The sequence below is a fragment of the Cydia splendana genome, chromosome Z (assembly GCF_910591565.1).
Source record: "Cydia splendana chromosome Z, ilCydSple1.2, whole genome shotgun sequence".
Taxonomy (NCBI): Eukaryota; Metazoa; Arthropoda; class Insecta; order Lepidoptera; family Tortricidae; genus Cydia; species Cydia splendana.
In genome coordinates this window covers 2463226-2486532 of record NC_085987.1, presented here as the reverse complement: position 1 = coordinate 2486532, position 23307 = coordinate 2463226, and the positions used below count along the sequence as shown (strand labels likewise).

General features: G+C 38.5%; 3 protein-coding genes across 5 annotated transcripts in view; 2 read left to right on the top strand and 1 right to left on the bottom strand.

The window, feature by feature from the left end:
• Positions 1-507: 507 nt before the first annotated feature.
• LOC134804353 (folylpolyglutamate synthase, mitochondrial-like) lies at positions 508-9732 on the top strand. Its single transcript, XM_063777365.1, has 9 exons — positions 508-821; positions 2403-2483; positions 2971-3078; positions 3438-3617; positions 3944-4080; positions 4273-4360; positions 4542-4634; positions 4750-5165; positions 9191-9732. Exons 1-9 carry the CDS (start codon positions 732-734, stop codon positions 9570-9572), a joined length of 1575 nt encoding a protein of 524 aa, XP_063633435.1. The 5' UTR covers positions 508-731; the 3' UTR covers positions 9573-9732.
• LOC134804351 (putative RNA polymerase II subunit B1 CTD phosphatase RPAP2) lies at positions 6136-8190 on the bottom strand. The gene has a single exon (XM_063777363.1). The coding sequence runs from the start codon at positions 8070-8072 to the stop codon at positions 6369-6371; it is 1704 nt and encodes a 567-aa protein (XP_063633433.1). The 5' UTR covers positions 8073-8190; the 3' UTR covers positions 6136-6368.
• A 407-nt stretch (positions 9733-10139) lies between the features above and the next one.
• The window catches only part of LOC134804371 (uncharacterized), a 34317-nt gene continuing 21149 nt past the window's right edge, over positions 10140-23307 (top strand). Inside the window, exons 1-4 of one of the 3 annotated variants that reach the window (XM_063777405.1) lie at positions 10140-10488; positions 15294-15445; positions 16765-16847; positions 22917-22994. In XM_063777405.1, the coding sequence (XP_063633475.1) occupies positions 15311-15445; positions 16765-16847; positions 22917-22994 (296 nt within the window). In that variant the 5' untranslated portion in view covers positions 10140-10488; positions 15294-15310. Of the gene's footprint in view, positions 10489-15293; positions 15446-15789; positions 15938-16117; positions 16266-16764; positions 16848-22916; positions 22995-23307 lie in introns of those variants that run through there. The other 2 variants (XM_063777404.1, XM_063777403.1) reach the window with 2 other exon arrangements.

The following is a 23307-nucleotide window of genomic DNA, read 5'->3' as shown; positions in this document are numbered from 1 at the left end:
TTTATCAAGTATTATTTAACAATCTTCAATGAAAAATGTAATATTATAGTTGGTCAAGCAGATCTTGTCAGTAGAAAAGGCGGCAAATTTCAAAAATGTAGGCGCGAAGGGATATCGACTCATAGAAAATTTGAATTTCGCGCCTTTTTCTACTGACAAGATTTGCTTGACCATCACTTAATAATATTTTTTTTATAGCTGGTCAAGCAGATCTTGTCAGTAAAAAAAGGCGCGAAATTCAAATTTTCTATGGGATGATATCCCTTCGCGCCTACATTTTTCAAATTTGCCGCCTTTTTCTACTGACAAGATCTGCTTGACCAGCTATATTTTAAATGAAATCAGCCACATTAATATAAAAAAAAAAAAACAATTTTTAATAAGTATTTGACTTTATATCACTTTATATACTGAATACCAAAACTGAATACACATCCCTTAGTCCACTTCCGATATAATGAGTAATCAGCTGATTGTCAAGTTGTCAACGTGACACGCGGCAATTTGAGGTTATGTTATGAAATTTCAAACAATGTTCAATTTGTGCATTCGAGTATTAATTGGTTTCAAGTTATGACGATGTGAAAGGTCAGATGTCAGTTTAATCGTGTGATAAGCTTAGGGGCTCGAGCCACATTCACGCACCATGTGATTGTGATTGTACCGTTTAGGCAAACAGTTATTTTTTTCTATAGTTAACCTTGAGAAAACAGGCATACAGCATACAGCCGATGATTTATACCTCATGTAAATCAGCATTCGCCAGTCTAGGCTCGATACGTTTCGCGAGGAGGATGTCTTCATCTAAGTATTCTTATGAGGTAAGTTTATTATATACCATGTAGACTAGTGCTTGTTAAAGATTTGTTTACAAGATAAAATACAATATGTGTAATTAAACAAAGTTATGATTGTTTAAAAACTTGTGAGTACTGTAAAGTTTTTAGATATTATTTTGTGACTTCATTATCTTCAATGAATACTAATGAAACTAATCAACGGAGGAATTTAACATCACTTTAAGTTTTAGTAATATATTATTTATCCTTAGTTACCTACTTCTTTTTCTTTATTACGAGTTTGTGGTTGAAATATTGATATGTCTGTAGAAGGTGAAATATAATTGAGTTATTTTTTTTGTAAAATACATAAGAAAGACCTAATTGATTTATTTTATTCCTTATTGTAAATGTAGTGTACATTTAACATATCGTCACCAAAAGTCACTAATTGCAAAAAAAAAAGAAAAAAATCAACCTTGTTTTGGTACAACCATATGGTTCAATATAGCTCTGAAGAATGTAGTAATTAAGTAGTCAGTTTTAGTTGTCACTTGATAATATTTTTAAATACTTTTTTTTATACAAACCCAGTGATTTGTGTATTACGAACAGCTTTTCTATAAATGTTTCAATGGAAAATTACCACAAACATTTAACTTTGTATTTAATTGATTATTTATCAGCTCTATCTAAATATGAAACATATTCCTAATTAGTCTGGCCCAGTATGACAAAACTAAATTGGCTTAATGGTCATTGATGATTTGATGAATCTAAATATACATTATGATCTAAGTATTATCAATGAGTAACACATACAATACATACATATATGTAGCACAGAGTATATCATTTAATGTATCTTAACAAGAAGATCACACAGTCAAGGCCTGTGATGATTTTCATGAATATAACTTATGTTATTTGTTTTCAGACAAATATTCCTAAGATTTTGATGTACTGCATGGGCCAAATGCACCATCCCACTAACCTGGGGTTAAGCGGTTAAACTGTTAACTAAGTGTCATATTGTACTGGTAACCATGGTAACTCCAGGCTTAACCAATTAACCCGGGTTAGTGGATTGGTGCAAGTGGCACTAAAACTATCAAACTATATAGTAACAGCACCAAACATGACATTTAAGAGAAAATTTGAAAATTATTAGATATTTCACTGATGCCTGTAAAGTTTCTACCGCTTTGCATGTTAAAAGTTGAGTGGTGTCCTATTTGCCTTTTATGTTTTCAATGTGTTTATTGAAAGCAGCAATTGGTTTCAACATAATTAACAAAATACAACTTTTTTTTTCTTTATTCGCCATTTATTTTGAAACAAACAGAGATTAATGAAACATCTAAAATAGGTTTAATTTAGGTTAATCTTATAAAGATTATTCCGAAATATTTATTAATTTTATATATTACACACACAGGGTGGTGGACAGGGTGGTTAAAATATAAAAACTGCATTCCCGTTTTCGCGATATCGGGGTTGGTCCCATAGTGAAAGTTACTCAGTATGATCCCAAAACCTCCCTGGCAATGAGAATGCAGTTATTTTTTAGCCACCGTGTATTTGTTTACTTGTAGGTTAATATACTCTTATTAAATGTTGCAGGAAGCGGTGCGTAAACTGAACCTGCTGCAATCCAACAAGTCAACCATAGACCAGATACGGAAGAACATTAAAACTGGAGAGGTGAACTATATGTTTAATTTGTTTAAAACTTCAGAAATGAACGAAATACTAATCGCGAAATGGACGCATCGTATTATGGACGAACTGCGTAGTAGACGAATTGACGAAATACGATTTGGACGAACTGCTAACAAATTTTGTATTGATTTGATTTAGTTACCTGAAAAGTTTTTTCAGATCCAATAGGTCTTTATTGCATTTTATTTTTCTTTCGCTAATGACGCTTTGGAACGAACCATCTCTTTCTCTACACATAAATATATTAAATATATATATATATTATGTATAAATGCGAAAGTAACTCTGTCTGTTACCTCTTCACGCTTAAACTGCTGAACCAATTTAGATGAAATTTGGTGTGGAGATAGTTTAAGCCCCGAGGTAGGACATAGGGATAGCTGCTTTAATCATCATTTCCAGAAGAAGTCGCGGGAAGATAGTTTAAAGATAAAGATAGTGCACTTGATGGCATTATGTGGTTTTACAGAAATGCAACAATTTGGAAGAAATGGCGAACTACCTGCGGAGGACCGGGGTGTCGTTGGACCGCCTGGACGAGCTTTCGGTCATACACGTCGCTGGAACTAAGGGGAAGGTGCGTTTATGCGGTTATCACACTTGCGGATCTATGCCGTGTGAGCGAGACAGCGCTATGCACGCATATACAATAGCTTGGCCAGGGACTATCTCATTTTAACATAAGAAGAATCATACTGTCTTTGTTTTACGCTAGTACCTACTAGCACCCAAAAGCAAGGGATGAGTATAGTATTTTTTTGTCTTATTATTGACAAATTTGGTTTGCTAGATATTAGCGAGTTTGTCGATGTACGATTGTAATCTTGGCTAGGCTCCCGGAGCGGATAATTTGAGCTGTAACAATCTCTGTAATAGATTTTTAGTTGAGATGTGTTAACGATGTAATGAAATCTCTTGTCCGTCTTTTTTTATCAGGGTTCAACAAGCGCAATGTGCGAGTCAATATTACGTGCGCATGGCCACCGCACTGGCTTCTACTCGTCGCCACATTTGTGCTCGGTTCGCGAACGAGTGCGGCTCTCCGGGCGCGTGCTGTCGCGCGAACAGTTCGCCGCGCACTGCCATCGTGTGTACGACGCGCTCACAGACACACAGGTATATAATTACAGTTGGTGGTCTGTATAATAATGTTGGCTAAACGGCTTCTACTCGTCGCCACATTTATGTTCAGTGCGGCGCTCGTGGCACGTGCTATCGCGCCAACAGTTTGCCGCGCACTGTCATCGTGTACAACGTGCTCACAGACACACGGGTATGAGTGGTATAACACCAATTTACTCGCCTACCACCTACTTGGGAGCCTACCGCGAAAATCGTAGTATCTATCTACAATAACGCATCTCGATGTTCGGCCTGTTATTGACAATGTAAATGAATGATACAAATAGCACCTATATTCAATGTTGTTTTTTTTGTCTCAGGCATTCGAAGGCGACATGCCCAAGTACTTCGCCTTCCTCACCGTTCTGGCGTACAACATATTCCTCGAAGAGAGAGTCGACATCGCAGTAGTAGAGGTCGGGATAGGCGGCGTCGTAGACTACACGAATGTGCTCAGGTATTGTGCCTTATTGCTATGGTGCTAGAGTTGATATTTCCAAGTCGTTCTGACAGTAAGGTTAACACTCTTAATTGACAATTCGTATACCTTATTTCAAAGTCATAAGGTCCAGTTCAGAGTCTCAAAAGTCATGTATCTAGGATATGAACCCAGATTGTTTTGTATGTTAAAGGTGAACATTTGTTGCAGGCGAGTCCCAGTAGTGGGCATCACGACGTTGGGGCTGGACCACACTTCCATTCTTGGACACACGTTGCCAGAAATCGCACGAGCAAAGGTTTCATTATTTTTTATTTAGTTATGGAAACAAACAGGGACAGTGGCGTAATAGTATTTTGTGCAACATATGATAAATAGAAGTGCTGGAGTAGAAAAATCTATTTTATAAAAAATCTTTGATTCATAATAATTATAGGCATTGCAGAATAAGTTTAATAAACTTTTATTATTGTTTGAAGGCAGGCATCATGAAGCGGGGCTGCGAAGCGTACACGGTGCATCAGCCCGACGAAGCGATGGATGTTTTAAAAAGTGTCGCTAGCGATGTTCAGGTAATACACAGAAAAAAATCGAAATGCAAAATATCAAAATATTAAATAATAATATAAAAATAGTAAAGTCCGTCAAAAAAGAAAGGGACTCTACAAGTCATCCGTTTTCTTCCAGTGCCCACTGACCGTCGTTCCATCATACGCAACATACAACCTACCAACCGACAACATTCTCCAAGTGGACCTCCCAGCATACCAGACGAACGCCTCTCTAGCCATCCAACTCGCGCACGCCTGGTTACGGCACGCGAAACGGAACGCACTCTTAAAAAAACAAAATTCGAAAAAAGAAAAAGTTGGCGGGAAAATCTTAAAGTCTATGTCCATTGACGCCATCTTTACTGAAAATAGAAAGATTAGCGATTCTTTTGATGGATTTATTCCTGTTGAAACTGTAGTTGGTTTGAAAGAGTGCCACTGGCCAGGGAGGTATCACAAAATAGACGCGGAGTATGCGACTTTCTACTTGGACGGAGCACATACGGCTGAGTCTATGGACATTTGCGCTCAGTGGTTCCGCGATACTGCAAGGTAATTATCTTTTTTTTCTTACGGCCTGCCATCTATCGTGTAATAAATATTATGGTTGATTTTTTTTAATTAAAGAAATGCAACTATAAACTGTGTGTGTGACCTGTGTGTGCGGTGTATGGCGTCGTAAAGGTATAGTGGTATCTTTAAAGATTGCGCCATACCTTTGGCCTATGCTCGAGTAGATGGCGACACTTTTTGACATTTAACAAATTTAACACATGTCAGTGAAAGAACAAAGATCAAGTCAATTGGCGTTCTAAAAGTTTTAATCATGTGTCGAAAAATGGCAGTAAATTTACTGTGGCTACAAAACAAAAATTAATTTGACAGTCCGCCTCTAAATCAAATGATCTTTGTTACTATGCAAACTAATACTATACTAACATACCTATAACATTTGCAATGCTGTTAAATCGCCAAATCATTCTACTGGCTAAATATTAAATCAATATAGATGGGAACGAGAGAAGCGAACGATACAAATCGAATAATCCGGCAGTTCGAAAACACAATAGGGGGAAAATTTCAGGTACAGGATTACCGAGCGCCTACTACTATATTTAAATGAATAATTCGCCAGAATTAAAATAACTATTCATACATTTGCAATGCATTGTGAAATAAACATATTATTATGTAATACAGTTAAAAAAATTCGCTATGTGCAATACCTACCACCACTGCGTTTCCACTAGAGATGTGCGAGGATACGTAACGAGGGATGTGTTTGTTAATATCCTATTTAATATCAATAGAACACATCACTGGTGGAAACGCAGCCTAAGTCCTATGTTGGTAAATTTTATCAACATTATTTTAAATATTTTGTTACACACAAATTACTATGTTTCCGTTCCAGACACATCTAAAAAAATAGAATATAATTATTAATAAGAATAGTTTATTTTATCATCACATATTTATACATACAATATAATATAATACCTAATAATATTTTACATGAAACAGAAAACAGTATGGTTAAGATTTTACACGAAACAGATCAAAACAGTATGGTATGGTAGATGTCGCTTGGCGCCTCCTTAAAGCGCATATTCACTGTCAACGGGTTAGTTCCAGTAGCTCAGTTGGTACAGTAGTGGGCTGATATCTCGGGAGTCGAGCAAGGTCGAATATCAAACCAACCGAGTTAGTTTTACCATATTTTTCTCTATTTCAAAGCATTAAAGAAACAGATCTTCAGTTCAGTGTCATTTGCGTGCCGTTATTGTCCAGTAGCCTGTCAATGTCAGTCAACCAGGATATCAGCCTGTCCACATATCCACCATCCTGCTTATAACTCAGCAACAACAGCTGCATATGCTGAAACGCTGTTTGTTGCTCCAAGTGATATTCCAACCGTTTATCCCGCAAAGAAAGTAGCTTTAACACTATTATCGCTATTAGAGTCCATTGGATTGGCTTAAACATAATGTTATTTGCACTTAACTTGAAAGTGTTTACGAGCAATTTTAACTCTGCACTGACAGAGAAAGTTGATAAACCTAGTGACCGTAACAAGTCTGGTAACACTTTATTCAAATGCTGACAGACTATTTTTCTTCGTAGTGCGTTCTGAGCATTCTTGTCAACTAACGGCAACTGTGTTACGTTTGAATCCTCGCTGGTGTCATTGGTCTCTGTTGACAATGGTTCTGGTATCTCCGTTTTGCCTTCTAAATATGCCTTTACTTTTAACTGCATTCGTTTGCTCTCTTCCTGTAGTATTGAGTAGTCGGGCAATGGCTTTAACTCCCTCTTCGCTTTAGCATCAATCTTTCTGTCTTCTAGCTCAAGCATGTTTAGCTTTCGGCATAAAGCCTGATATTGATCGTAGTTGTTTGAGTTATAGAATATGCTTTGGGCGTAGTTGTTCATGTATTCTTTAATGCATTCACCTCTATCTGTGACGAGTTCTCTTACTTTTTCTTCTCCTAATAAGAACATCATGGTATCTATGGTGAACCATTCAGTCAAGCATTTCTCTACTTCAATCGTAATAGCAATAATGGCAGGTTGCTTCTTTTGTTGGACCTTTTTAGTCTGTGACACTTGACTTTTCAATTCCGGGGGCTTGTTTGTGAGAATGGGGTCTATTTTCCGCTCCGGCCTCTCTACAATTTCTCCCACAATGCTTAGTGGATTTGGAATAGCTTTTGGTTTCATAACTTCTGGTGTTTTTGAATTTTCTTGTACTGGTTTTGTTGTACATGAGCCTGATTCTTCATTAATATTGCTGGTGTTTTCTATATTATTTTTCACTTCAGATTCAGCCTCAATTGGTTTCTTTTCAGGTTCATCATTATCTTTATTTTGATTGCCTCCTATTTCATGCAAACTGGCCTTTGCGAAGTCATTAATAGATGTAAATGCTGGGCGCTCCACTGTCTTAACCTTTTCTATGATAGACACATCTACCTCCTGCCCCATGCTTCCAACCGAGTCCAATGGTAGCAAATGGAACTTTGGGATAACCTCATACTCTCTGAACCATAGAGGGCTGGTCAACATCTGTTTTTTCACATGCATTGCTGCATTGTAGCAGTGGTTACTGCAGAAGCTCTTCCTGCCAGTTATATCATACACCTTGTTCGTTTTTACCGATATTCGGTATTTTTGTTTAGGTATATCCTTCACAGAGATAGGCTTATCGCATAAAGGGTAACCACAGATGTGTAGGATGGATCTCTCTTCGATGATGTCCTCGAAGTGGCTCTGGTTGATATCGGGCAGGCATCCCATTAAGTACGTCTCGGAAATATTGGTTTCTAACAAATTCTCCACGATAGTTTGTGCTTTCGCGTTACTTTCACGTTTTTTAAGGATCGCTTGTCGGACTTGTTCCTTAGTCATTTCCTCGATCTTGGTTGGTTTCTTTCTAGGTTTTGCCGCAGGGGATTCCATTTTGATGTTAAAACGAGACAAGGAGGAATTACTTTATGTGATCTAAGGATTTTTCTCTCTTATTTCCTTTAAAATTGTTCTCATAAAAATATCATCAAACACGATGGTGTAGGTTTGACACTTGGCGTTCGTTTAGAAATAATCATGTTCATACGATTTGATTCATTTATTGGCCAGTGGCCTGTTTTAATGTTTAGAACATTATACCATAAGTTTTATTTTGTGAATTACCTCTTTAAAATAGTCATCCGAATTTTGTGTCTAATGAACAACTAATGAATAATGATTAATTGACGTTGATGTCATGAATATTAAGCCTCCTCCACACTCGTGCGCGAATCGCGGCGCGGAGCCGCGAACGCGAGTGTGGAGTCGATTTTCGCAGACAGCGAAATCGACTCCACACTCGCGTTCGCGGCTTCGCCCGCGATTCACGCGCATAGTCTGGAGGGGGCTTTATGGTTATGATGACTCGATTTCCTAAGGCCCCATACGCACGACAGCTTAAAAAGCGTTGCGTTAAAACCCGACGTTGGCGCTTTTTTACCGTTTCCAATATTTGTGTTCATACGAACGCTTAAAAATCACTTGTGAGTCGTACTGTCACGTACGCATCTCAGCAAAGCCATACTTTATTTGCTATTACGACGTATTAATTGAATATAGCTTGAATATTTTAGGAATTTGTAAGCATAAGTTGACATTTTTAAGGTGAAACTAATAATAATCTTAACGATTGACACCAAAAATTGACACTTGACAGCCAACTGACAACAGCGCCGGCGCTTTTTTAACGCTTGTGAGAACAGATACACGGAGATCCGTATGCTCTATTCAATTTGACGCCAACGCTCAACGCCGAAAATCGAACAGTGCTCGATAAAAAAGCGCCGCGCTTAAAAACCGCCTTCGTGTGAATACATACATGGTTATCCATTTGCGTCATTCAAACGCTTTTTTAACGCGCGTTGAAAAAGCTGCCGTGCGAACGGGGCCTAATAATTTTTGAACGCATTGTAATCGTTTATAGAGATAGGTAGCGAACAACCGAGCCGAATATTCGATTAATAGTTAGTCAATCGATAAAATATTCAAATGAAACATTTTTTTGTTCACAGGTCTGAAAACCGAGTCCTCATATTTAGCGTAACAGGGGACCGGGACGCCGAAATTCTACTAAAGCCACTGAAGATGTTGAATTTCAATGCAGTATATTTCGTGATACCAACTGCATACAGTGATATTACGAAGAAAAATGACAACTATTCTGTAACGGAACAGAAAGAGTTGATAGAAAGATGTCGTAGCTGTGCTGAGATCTGGAATGCAAATTATGGCAATAGTTGTGAAATTTATACCAAGGAAAATGTTTCTGAGGCATTAATAAGTATTAAACGTTCCTATAATTCAATTGATAAGAGTTCTGTTCTTTTTACTGGTTCTTTATATTTAGTGGGAGCGGCTCTGTCAATTATTGACCCAAATTTAACTAGAGATTAATGAACTTTGTGGTAGATTGATGATGGAAATAGAACATCACAAACTTTGTTTGAGATATTTGTACAGTTGGGTTTGACGTTTTTATTAGTATCTAAGTAAGCAACAGCGATGTAGCTAATTATTACTACACAATAATTTAATAATAAATTGATTATTTTTTCTTGTTGTTTTGTCTTATAATACCATTATGAAAATTAAAACTCCATGTCATTCCACGTCATTTTACGATTAAAAGTAAAAAAAAAACAGTTTGATTCGCAATATCGGATATTTGATCAAAATCTACTTTTAATGGACCCTTGTTAAAAAAAATTCGTCGCTTTAACTTTAAATATACTTAGTTGGTCAAACCAATTTGTCAGTCAGTAAGAACATGGAAAACTATACTGTAAGACAAAGATAGTATGATTCTCTGTATCTATGATTGGCAGTCCTTTGACAAACTATAGATTATTTCTTTTGTGATATGGTCTTGGAAAATTAAATCATCGCATAAACTCGTATTGAATCGATTTTTTTATTCACATACTGGTCCCTAATTTGTTGAAAGCAAACCTCGTAATTGCCCCTAAACGTCAGATTGACATTTGGCAGATTCAAATTATTTCTTTTCTTCGCACGGTCCGACCTTCCTTTCTCTATACGAATTTTAGTTGAAAAACTCACTTTCACCTTATTATCGCGATTTAAATTATATCACGCGCCTCGCATTCCTACCTTGCCGATTGCTACAATTTTCGCTGATGGTTGCATAGTATTATTTACCTGAAATAAGTTCGAAAGTATAATAGAGATATCTTGTAATTATACTATTTATTTTCTATTTATCGTATTGATAAGGATGTAGGGCTGTGATAAGAAGTGAGCTGATGGTAAACAGAAGATATTGGAGTTTCAATTGACAAGCAACAAGCAGGTAGGCTTTTTAATACACAACGATTATTTTTAAATATCCTTGAACTTAGACTTGTGTTTTTAATTTGCTGTATGTGCAAACTATATTAGTACTTAAACGCTCATTCTATATGCACATATTTGTAAGAAGTACTTGGATAAGTATATGTTACATCTTGTAGATATCATATTTTGTTTTATAACTTAAGTCTTTGCTTGCACTGAATATATTAGAACAGGGGTCACCAATTAGTATCATCAGGGGTCCGGTTCTTAAAATAACATGACCATCGCGGTCCGTTTCTCCTTGAGTTTATTAAATAAGCCAAAAAATAAAATTGTCAGCAAAATGCAGGCTGCGGTCTGTAATTTGGTGACCCCAGTCATAGAATATTATTGAATATGAATGTTATTTGGTTAACATGTAACAGGTTAGGTTAGGTATAGACCTACCCCAGTTCACTAAGGGACTTTGTTTCTATGGGATATAAGAAATCAAATATCATTAATAAAAAAAATATAGAACTATAATTTAATTACAAGTTTCTTAATTGTTTTTTGTTTTCCTGTATTCTTATAAAATTTATAGCTCTTTTTCCTACAATTGATGTGCCCCCTGCAGACAAGAGGCAAGGTGAGCTTTCAGAGGATTTTATTATATGGCTTTTGCAGCCGACTTCAAACCCTTAGCCTGACAAAGCACCATTCAATTTTCTTTAAGACAATTATTCAAAACAGCACCCTAAGTACATATGTATTTTCTTTTATTGTCATGTCAAGACTTGTCTGTGAAATGTACACAGACAAGTCTTGCCTGTCTTCTTCACTTTAGGTTTAATAAAATTATCCTCTAGTATCCCAATTACACTAACACTGATTACAGTAACTACCAACAGTGAAATTTAAATAATAAAATGGAATATTGAATTATTTGGTTTGATTTTAAACCAAACGCTCCGGCTTCGCACGGATTAACAAATTATACACCTAAACCTTCCTCAATAATCACTCTATTGACGGGTGAAAACCGCATGAAAATTTGATCAGTAGTTTTACATATGACGATATGACGATGAGTAAAACACACAGACAAACATGGCGGGGGACGGTTTTATAAAGTGTAGTGATATGGTGGCCACTGGAGGTTAAGATATGATATAAGAGAAAGTTTTTAATAATGCCTACAGTTGTTAAAATAACACTTTTAATAGGATTGTAGGGCATGTTTGATATCCTATCAATAAAGTACCTATATTTATTGGTAAACCAAAAAGTTGCAGTCTTGCAGTGCAGTAAATTATTGCACAGTAGCATTGACCACCTGCACATGGGCGGGACAGCAGTATAATTACGCGCGTGCGATAGAGATAGGAAAGGCGGGTTAATGTACGAAATTATTTGTGACTGTAGTCCTTACTCTAGTTTTAGTGAGTGATTAATGTTATTTAGATATCATTACGATTATATCTGTTACATTGTTGCTGGCTTTAGGGCATTAACTGATAAGCTATGTTAGATAAATATAATAGACTAGACGGGCCCGCAACTCCGCTCGCGTAAATGAAATAAAGAGTTCGTCTTATGTTTAGTTAAATACCGACATTATTATGTATTCAACCCTCCCATGGTTTAAAACTGTGATAGGGATTTCTTATTCGTAGCCGTTATTTGGATAACTCAATTCGCAAATTTGTCAAAAAATGATGTGATTTGATAAAAGGCAAGATTGTATTTTTTCATCTACACGTATTTATTAAAAACTTGTTTCAAGATAAAATTATTATTTGTTCTTATAAGCCTAGTTGCAAAAACGTTCATTAGATTAATTTTCGCCTTAAGACGAATATGGACGACCACCGCCCTTAAATCGCCTTTTCATACAAACATAGGTAGTCTAGTCCTATCGGTCTTGCGATAGCTCTCGCCAGTCGCTATGGCCGAGGTTGAGCAGGTCTTGAGCAACTACGTCGTTTCAGCGGTACCTAGGACGTCCACTCGGGCGTCTCCCATTTTGTTGTCCCAAGTACCTGCGCTCTCTTCACGGCACGATCCTCTCCCATTCTCCACCGCCACCACTGAATTTAGCCGCTTTTGTCTCTCAATATTTCGCCACTATATCGGACCACATCCTTATTTCTATGGCAACAAAATTATATTACGATATTTGGCTGACTGCTGACTGTACATTTGCTTATTTTTATCAGGTCGCTCAATAATATCTGAACATGCACTTTAATCTACCTACATAACTTACTATCAACTTTGTATTTTTGGCCCATCTCAGCATTCTTAGCCCGTTCCCCGGACGAATGGCAATGTTTGCCGAAGCCGCGAAAGTCAATCTGAATAATATAACTCAAAAATAAATTTAAAACAACAAAATACAAATTGATAATAATAATATAGTAATTACTTTGATTGATAAGAATGATAAGTCATATATGACATAAATCACTCGTATGGGCTCTATAGACTAAGGTTGAGGTTGACAGCACTTTTTATTTTACTTCGTGTAAAAAAACTCAGAAATACCTGTATACCAACATGACAAACATAATTTAGTTTACTTTAACTTACGGATTATTTGGTCTAATCTGTAGCACCGCCAAACGAAAGCAACCGAGAGTTGCCGAGAAATGGCCGATGTCGTAAAATGAAGATTGTTATGAAAATTTCTTTTCCTTATTGTAAATTAAATACGCATCGGCAGCGATAGTTTTTAGGGTTCCGTACCCAAAGGGTAAAACGGGACCCTATTACTAAGACTCCGCTGTCCGTCCGTCTGTCACCAGGCTGTATCTCACGAACCGTGATAGCTAGACAGTTGAAATTTTCACAGATGATGTATTTCTGTTGCCGCTATAACAACAAATACTAAAATCAGAATAAAATAAAGATTTAAGTGGGGCTCCCATACAACAAACGTGATTTTTGACCGAAGTTAAGCAACGTCGGGCGAGGTCAGTACTTGGATGGGTGACCGTTTTTTTTTTGCCGTTTTTTGCATTATGGTACGGAACCCTTCATGCGCGAGTCCGACTCGCACTTGCCCGGTTTTTATGCTCTAGTTCTATTCCCATATGTAGATAATTGATTTGAACAGGTTTTTCTTATCATACGTGCGTCGTATTCGAGAAACGTCTCAAAAACTTTTTTAGAAATTTGTAAGGCGCCATCTCGCTTCTTCCCTCGTTTTTTAACCCGTTCTGGTTTTTCAATTTTATATATATGATGATACAGGTATTATGTTACATTGTGTTATATCTTCCTTATTATATTAATCTCCCATTTAGAAATATCTCAGAAATATATCAGGCGGTTTTACTTTATATACAAATTATGTGCATTATTAAATTTCATTGTAAATTATTTCGTTCTTTTTTCTAGAAATGTATCATTTAAGTGATACAAATACGGTAAAAACATATGTATCTTCAATTATTTTTTAAATTAAGCTCACCAAATGAGACTTATACTTGAATGTCATATATAGGAGAAGCGCTGGTGGCCTAGCGGTAAGAGCGTGCGACTTTCAATCCGGAGGTCGCGGGTTTAAACCCCGGCTCGTACCAATGAGTTTTTCGGAACTTATGTACGAAATATCATTTGATATTTACCAGTCGCTTTTCGGTGAAGGAAAACATCGTGAGGAAACCGGACTAATCCAAATAAGGCCTAGTTTCTCCTCTGGGTTGGAAGGTCAGATTAGATGGCAGTCGCTTTCGTAAAAACTAGTGCCTAATACGTCAATTCTTGGGTTTAGTTATCAAGCGGACCCCAGGCTATCATGAGCCGTGGCAAAATGCCCGGATAACGCAAGGAAGAAGATTTGAATGTCATAGGGACCATCATTTAACGCAAGAGCTATAAGTAAGGGAGGTAGGGGACCATTGTGCAGTCGGGAGGCTCGGGCACCCCTTTGTGAATCGTCCTGATTTACAAGGGGGTGCCCCAGCCTCCCGTCTGCCCAATGGTCCCCTACTTTCCCTATCTGGTCCCTATGATAGTTCCCCAAAGTCTCATTGACTTCACTTTCTACCATATTGTTATAAATAACTTAAATGTTACATTTCTAAATAAATGAATGTGTCAAAATTCTAAAAAAATGTCTACAAAACTGTAACGTAACAGGTACTCCATATAAAATGAACCGTCATAGGGACCATCCTTCGACGTATACTTAGCTAATGTGGATTACTCCAGTCAACTCAATGACATCGTAATTGGATAAACATTCGATCATTGACCCGCTCCGTCCCTAGTCATTTGTTATTATTATTAGTTATTTGATAGCTCGACACGGTCTATTGTTGCCGCTTGTCCGTTCTGATCTCGTGACGTCATGGCGTGTGTCACGCGTATTCATATATGCATATCTATATTATCAATTACTTCAATCGCAAATACCTATAAATTTTGATGCAGTTTTTAAGGCGTCCGCCTAGCTGGCGCGGGTGCACGGAGAGGGCGCACGCCGGTGTCATTGAAGTTAAAATTCGCCGCACGCGTCCGCGCCAATCATCAACGCTCATACTATTTTTCGTTAACCCGCTCCGTGCAACCGCAGCAGCTAGCGGACGCCCTTAGGGTTCCGTACCCCAAGGATGACAATCCCTATTATAGGTCTACTGTAAGCTCAGGCGGTTGGTAGGAATTTACTATTATGGCCAGCCATGGACTGGTTTAAGGCTTGGCTGCAAGAAGCTGATTTGTACGTTATGTAAGTAAATATGAAGGCGGCCAAGGTAAAATTGGACTGGGCAGCGGCGAATGCACCGTGAGCGCAGAGCCAATTTGTTATTTATTTATAACGTTTTCTGTCCTCAGGAATATAACCATCAGCCATGCATATGTGGATGTGGTTCGGCTACGATCTCGGGCCTTTTCTGTTCTCCTGTCTCGACGTCACCACGCGATGGCAGTTCGCTCTCACCTGGATAGTGCTGTTTGTGGTGGCGCTTCTATTTGAAGCTTCTAAGGTATGTCCATAGTAATATAACCATCAGCCATGCATGTGTGGATGTGGTTCGGCTACGATCTCAGGCCTTTTCTGTTCTCCTGTCTCGACATCACCACGCGCTGGCAGTTCGCTCTCACCTGGATAGTGCTGTTTGTGGTGGCGCTTCTATTTGAAGCTTCTAAGGTATGTCCATAGTAATATAACCATCAGCCATGCATGTGTGGATGTGGTTCGGCTACGATCTCAGGCCTTTTCTGTTCTCGTGTCTCGACATCACCACGCGATGGCAGTTCGCTCTCACCTGGATAGTGCTGTTTGTGGTGGCGCTTCTATTTGAAGCTTCTAAGGTATGTCCATAGTAATATAACCATCAGCCATGCATGTGTGGATGTGGTTCGGCTACGATCTCGGGCCTTTTCTGTTCTCCTGTCTCGACATCACCACGCGCTGGCAGTTCGCTCTCACCTGGATAGTGCTGTTTGTGGTGGCGCTTCTATTTGAAGCTTCTAAGGTATGTCCATAGTAATATAACCATCAGCCATGCATGTGTGGATGTGGTTCGGCTACGATCTCAGGCCTTTTCTGTTCTCCTGTCTCGACATCACCACGCGATGGCAGTTCGCTCTCACCTGGATAGTGCTGTTTGTGGTGGCGCTTCTATTTGAAGCTTCTAAGGTATGTCCATAGTAATATAACCATCAGCCATGCATGTGTGGATGTGGTTCGGCTACGATCTCAGGCCTTTTCTGTTCTCCTGTCTCGACATCACCACGCCCTGGCAGTTCGCTCTCACCTGGATAGTGCTGTTTGTGGTGGCGCTTCTATTTGAAGCTTCTAAGGTATGTCGATAGTATAACCATCAGCCATGTGTGGATGTGGTTCGGCTACGATCTCAGGCCTTTTCTGTTCTTCGGCCTCGACATCACCACCACCACCAGCCGTTTCCACAAAATGTTATCTTCGGATCGTTGTGCTTCTCGATATCGATTCACCATAATTTCAAGAGAAATTCCAATATCCATGAAGCTTCTATTAGGGCGTCCGCTAGCTGGCACGGTTGCGCGGTGGCGTCCGCTAATTGGCACGGTTAAAAAATATTACACATACATTAAATTGTGTAAAATATTTTCTTATTTTCTATACTGTTAATACCCAGAGGAAAATGGGAAATTCGTTTGTATGTAGAATTGAGGGTATCCCCTTTTGTCCCCGCCCCACGTGACTGCCGCTATACATGAGGCGGGGACACGTGCGAATGATTTAGAAGCGCCTATTCCCATCTGTGCCCGGCGGGGACAAAAGGGGAATACGCCGTCCACTGTAGTCTTAATTCCGCAGGTGTACCTGGCGAGAGTGCAGCGCGCCGCCCAAAAACGGCTGTACCCTTACAGGTCTGACGAACGGCGGAATCTGCTGTGCCGGTGAGTTTAGCGTTTTGCACCTTTAATGCTATGGTGATAGAGTTGATATTACCAAGTTCCCTGAGGGTACTATCGTCAACATTGTTAAGAGGAAAAGGGACGACCGCTTTTCCAAAGAAACGTAGTCCCCATTTTCCTCTCTGTTTGGGGAATATTCCCGATAACAAGGGAAATTTCCCAGGAATTATCCATAAGAGAATATTCCTTGTTTCGGGAAAATTCCCATGGCACTACTACACTGTTTTTAATTTTTGGGAATAAGGTATTGTCTTGTATATATATATATATATATATATGTCGAACCCTGACACCAGAAAGACGTATTGCAGCGTTATAGTTCATTATTTTAGACGCCTGTATAAAATCGATTAGCAATGTTGAGCTACATGTTATTTGATTGTAACGAAATAAATAAAGTCGCGTAGAGAGTAACGCCATCTATTGGCGTGTTGTTGAACTAAAATGACAGGTAGAAGGCTTTGGAACGTCGAGAGGTTTCTCTCGAGTGAGCGTAGGCACGAGTTGGTATTTTTGTCGGTATGTTGGTAGACTGGTCGAGCAGGTTTACCAACTTGACTGAGGCGGGAGCGGAGAGGCTCCGCCGCTGGTATTTTTTCTTGATCGGACCGCGCTAGAGATCGGACATACTCGTTAGCCAACCTCGTGCCTAACTCGCTACGTTCCTGAAGGTTTATACCTGAAGGATTATTCTGATAGCTTATAGAATCCCGCGTTCTTTAACCATTTAGCTAAGTGTCTTATTTCAAGTGTTATTTTGATTTCTTATGTTTCATTAGAAGCTTACTTTTGTGAAATAAAGAAATGATGTGTTATGTGTTGTTTTAACTTGTTTTGAAAAGATTTGTCCCTCTGAGTTTGTTGCCGGTCCCATATAGGGCTAAATCTTCTCATGTTAGAGGCGTAGGGTTGGAGCCGACCTAGTTTGACTTGAATAAAGATTTAAACGGTTTCTTTTTACTTTCATATCGCTCCCTTGAGTTAAACATAGCAATTAGTTCTTTTAAACATTTAGTACTGAAGTATAGTAGGCACTAGTATGGTTAACGAGTCCTAAGGTTTATTTCATGCACTGGTAGCATGGTAGCATACTGGTTTAGCTGTGAAGTAATACATTATCGTACTACCCCACGCGCCCACCGCCTTTTAGGACCATCGGTATTCGATATCAGAAGTGGGATTGCCAAGGTATCATGTATTGCTTACACAGCCACCTGGGAGCGTGGTGTATCTTCGTGTGTTTTGGTGACCTACATTCTATAATCTGGATACGCGGTAATGGTAAGCTCACGTGTCTAACCTTGATTGAAAGGTGAGTGTAATTCATTGTTATTTGGTGAGAATTATTGTGAAATTGTGAATTATGATTGAGGCAGTCTAGCATAACGGTTGTGACGTGACGTCATCTCTGGGATCGTTAAGTTTCTTTGTAATTAATTTTTGTAATCCATTTAAATCGAAGCGATCTTGAGTTATTTTGATTTGAAATCCATACTGTTAATTAAAACCGAGTATTAGCTATTACAACGTGATATTATTTCATCGCTTACTTGTGAATTTACCCTCAATAATTGATTTTTCATGAAAATACAATTCATTTTTATAATCCATTTAAATCTAAGTGATCTTGAATTATTTTGATGTGAAATCCATATTGTTAATTACAATCAAATATCGGCTATCACGACGTGATATTATTTTATCGCTCACTTGTGCATCTACCCTCAAAAAATATTTTTTTTCATGAAAATACAATGCACCGTTAGAAATTGATCCTGCTGATTTGCCAATGCTATGCGTTTAGTAATTAGTAAAATTGCTACAAATTATTGCCCGTAATGCCGTGATAGATCACAAATCGTGCATACTATGAAAGCATGAGCTACGCATATGAAAATTAATGTTACAGTGTGCTGCAACCTAAGCAGGGACAACTTACAGACGCCATCACACCTGTAACACAGAAGCAGCTGTGCAGTATCGTCTGTTCTGGAGATTTGGAAATAAAAGGACAGGTTTCGTTCCAATTGTTTATTAGTGAATTTTATTTTCAGTGTAATGGCGAAGCATAACAGTCTAACGTAACTAATTAGCTGTCACTTTTCGTATTGGCCCATTTTACCGTGTTACCTATTTTAGGAACACATGTTTGTTTGTTCATAGAATGAAATAAAACGCACTCGTTGAAGTTTAAATTTTATTCTGAGATTTTTGAAGTCCCGTATACATTGGAAACATGTTTTTTTTTGTCTGCTACATTGCATTTAATAAACCTTTGAGTTTAGCCTGCATACATGATAAATGATAAACCTGATGATGATTTCAGTAACAGCCAGCTATGTTAAACTACATCGTGCATCTCGCCATCTGCCGCAGCAACGGCAACTGCAAAGCGGAAAGCATCAGCCTTCGTGCTTGGGTTGGACTTCACCACCACCTTTGACTGGGACGCGTGCATCGTGCTTTATTAATCTGGTGAGCAGTTCCCATTTTGTTGGGATTATTTTGAGAGGATTTACTTCTGCATAGAAGTTTTGAGCGAGTTTCTGTTGTTAAAGCTAAAGTAGAAAGCTGAGTTTCTGTTGTTAAAGCTAAAGTAGAAAGCTATCTTTAGTGATTTTGATCAGTGATGTTCAGTTTCAGTTGATCAGTTGACGCTGATAGTACCAATGGTTCTGAGTAACATGATTTAAAGAACCGTTTTTATTTTCTTTTTGGAATTCACTCTTAACATTGTTTTTGCTTTCGATGGACTGAAGGCAAGCCCGATGGACTGGGCACTACTGTTTTGCTTTCGATGGACTGAAGGCAAGCCCGATGGACTGGGCACTACTGTTTTGCTTTCGATGGACTGAAGGCAAGCCCGATGGACTGGGCACTACTGTTTTGCTTTCGATGGACTGAAGGCACGCCCGATGGACAGGGCACTACTGTTTTGCTTTCGATGGACTGAAGGCACGCCCGATGGACTGGGCACTACTGTTTTGCTTTAGATGGTCTGGGTATTGTTTAGTGACCGCATCAGAAGTGCCGGAGCATGTAAGAGGTGCACGTCGTCTGCTTTTTATGTGCAGAATGCTCTTTGCGAGGAGTAGCACTTACGCGGCTGAGATGGTTACTTCTGACGAGGGTCTGGTATCTACTGAAGGACTGGCAATGCACCGAAGGACTGGTGTTGTTTTGTTTATGTACTGTGTTCATATGAGTAAAATTGGCATAATCAAATCAGAATATTATTTGTTTTAAGATGTCTTACAAAAATTTAGATCACATATGACCAAAGATTTTTTTTTAATGCCAGATAATTTCCCCGTAAATTGATATTGATGACAATGGTAGTGATACTGCCGAGCAATGAATTAGAGCTGTTGGGATTTGTGTTTTTGATGTTTGAGATTGTTCTGTTTTCACATAAATTTGAGAGTATCCGCCAGATGGAGGCGATGATTATTGGAGTGTATCCGCTAGATAGCGGCGATGATTACTGATTATTTTTATTAAGTCGTTGCTCGATGGACTATTTTTGACTAGAGAAATGAGGATTGATTAATGACTTTGAACTATTTTTTTGGTTTGATTGATAATAAAGTTTGATTTTAATAGTAATTTGAGAGAGACCCAAATTGTGGGTCAGGAATGACCGAGCGATGAGATACTGTGCTGAGTATTTTGTTACAGAATCAAATGCATACACCCACACACGAGGACGTGTGTAGCGCAGGACGGCCGTGTCGAACCCTGACACCAGAAAGACGTATTGCAGCGTTATAGTTCATTATTTTAGACGCCTGTATAAAATCGATTAGCAATGTTGAGCTACATGTTATTTGATTGTAACGAAATAAATAAAGTCGCGTAGAGAGTAACGCCATCTATTGGCGTGTTGTTGAACTAAAATGACAGGTAGAAGGCTTTGGAACGTCGAGAGGTTTCTCTCGAGTGAGCGTAGGCACGAGTTGGTATTTTTGTCGGTATGTTGGTAGACTGGTCGAGCAGGTTTACCAACTTGACTGAGGCGGGAGCGGAGAGGCTCCGCCGCTGGTATTTTTTCTTGATCGGACCGCGCTAGAGATCGGACATACTCGTTAGCCAACCTCGTGCCTAACTCGCTACGTTCCTGAAGGTTTATACCTGAAGGATTATTCTGATAGCTTATAGAATCCCGCGTTCTTTAACCATTTAGCTAAGTGTCTTATTTCAAGTGTTATTTTGATTTCTTATGTTTCATTAGAAGCTTACTTTTGTGAAATAAAGAAATGATGTGTTATGTGTTGTTTTAACTTGTTTTGAAAAGATTTGTCCCTCTGAGTTTGTTGCCGGTCCCATATAGGGCTAAATCTTCTCATGTTAGAGGCGTAGGGTTGGAGCCGACCTAGTTTGACTTGAATAAAGATTTAAACGGTTTCTTTTTACTTTCATATCGCTCCCTTGAGTTAAACATAGCAATTAGTTCTTTTAAACATTTAGTACTGAAGTATAGTAGGCACTAGTATGGTTAACGAGTCCTAAGGTTTATTTCATGCACTGGTAGCATGGTAGCATACTGGTTTAGCTGTGAAGTAATACATTATCGTACTACCCCACGCGCCCACCGCCTTTTAGGACCATCGGTATTCGATATATATATATATATATAGTCCGTGTCGATATTCAATAGTTGAATGTACTCGTATATGAAAGATCTATTTAACCAACTCCATCCACCAACTTGAACGTACGTCGATTGTTTTAAAATTGAACACAATGGTCACTACTCAACAACTGCTAGTATTTTAAAACAAAAATACGGCCCGTGTGTGATGTAAGTCATTTCTATGCCTCAGTGCCGTATAGGCCTATGTGAGGTGAGGTGAGGTGGTATGCCACCTGTCCAATTTCTTACTCCAATTTGCATTGCGTCTCACTCTCTCATTAAGCAAAATGAGAGACTCAAATACACATTAGACCAAGATATACTTAGGACAGATGAAATACCATCGTCGTAAGCTAACTTTACACCGACTTGAAGAAAACAAAACGTCATATTGACAGTTTTGTCATTTCAAATGAACACGACTTTATTGTCAAGGCGTTAGAGGTGTTTAGATATTTTTGAGCACCTCGCCCGCTCCGATATATCCGATGGCGACTATACGACTCTCGTCTTTTTGAATTATAACTACACCATGAAGTCTTTTTAGAGTCTCAGAATAAAAACGGAGTAAATTTTTGAAATTTAACTTTTCTTTCAAATTCTAAGGGCAATGTACGAATGGTAATTAGTAATAAGTAAATAAGTCTACATCCATTTCTTCCAACCGGCTCTCCCAATCGTTTCGATATACAAATGAGCTGTTTTATATTCTGCCTGTTCACGCCCGATTAATTCAATAGTGCTAATTTATTTGTGTTTGTTTGATTGTGTTATCAGTAAAACAATACGCGCCGAAGCGTTTACTATATATTCACACAGCTGATGTTTTATTACAATACATAATTTATTTTAAGTTGAACGCAATATGACAATTATAAACTTAATATTTAACAAAATATACAACTAAATGTTTTATTTCAACTAAATAGTTAGAGAACTTTATCTAGAACTCTGCATTTTACACAAAAATATCCACTAAAGATAGATTTCAGATCAAAATAAGGGTCACGAGACGGGTTCTTTAGCATCTGAGGGTAATTGAAAACATTACACGATTAATTGATATAGGTTAAAGCCAGAACGTTAAGGGACAGGTCCAGGTTATGTATTCGGTTAGCTAACTAATAAATGTTTTAAGCAGGAGCCAGACAACCCTTTCCTTGATAAATACCTTTCAATAGCCCCAAGACCGCTAACCCAGTGAAAGACTTGCCAGTTCGAACTGCTAGCCCATTCAAAAACCTTTATAAGGGATAGCGGTTCGGTCCCTGGTTAAAAGTAGATACCCAAAAATGTAAAAAAAATAACGTAAAGAAATACACACTAAAATATTGTTTCAATCAATCAATCAAACTTTTATTGATAAAATAGAAGTATTTTTTATTTTGAAGTACATATATTATATTGCTTGGTTCCAGGGACCTCCCCGTTGAGCCCGGGACCAGTCGCAACGCCAGCCACGGCCAGGTTGAAAGATGGGCGTCTATGAAGACCAGGTAATTTTTGAGGGTTCCGTACCCAAAGGGTAAAAACGGGACCCTCTTACTAAGACTCCACTGTCCGTCTGTCTGTCACCAGGCTGTATCTCATGAACCGTGATAGCTAGACAGTTAAAATTTTCACAGATGATGTATTTCTGCTGCCCCTATAACAACAAATACTAAAAAGTACGGAACCCTCGGTGGGCGAGTCCGACTCGCACTTGTCCGGTTTTTTAAATTTATTTATGAAATGTGTGTTACGGGTAATAAGTACGTCGTACGTAATAAGTACGGGTAATAATGCGGGTTATAAGTGCGTTGCCGGCTT

Bases quoted from the DNA above. Each gene is read 5' to 3' on its own strand.
- LOC134804351 (XM_063777363.1), bottom strand. From the start codon at position 8,072: ATGGAATCCCCTGCGGCAAAACCTAGAAAGAAACCAACCAAGATCGAG.
- LOC134804353 (XM_063777365.1), top strand. From the start codon at position 732: ATGATTTATACCTCATGTAAATCAGCATTCGCCAGTCTAGGCTCGATA. The intron at 2,484-2,970 runs GTGAACTATATG...GTGGTTTTACAG, and splicing joins AGAACATTAAAACTGGAGAG to AAATGCAACAATTTGGAAGA. The intron at 3,079-3,437 runs GTGCGTTTATGC...TTTTTTTATCAG, and splicing joins TCGCTGGAACTAAGGGGAAG to GGTTCAACAAGCGCAATGTG.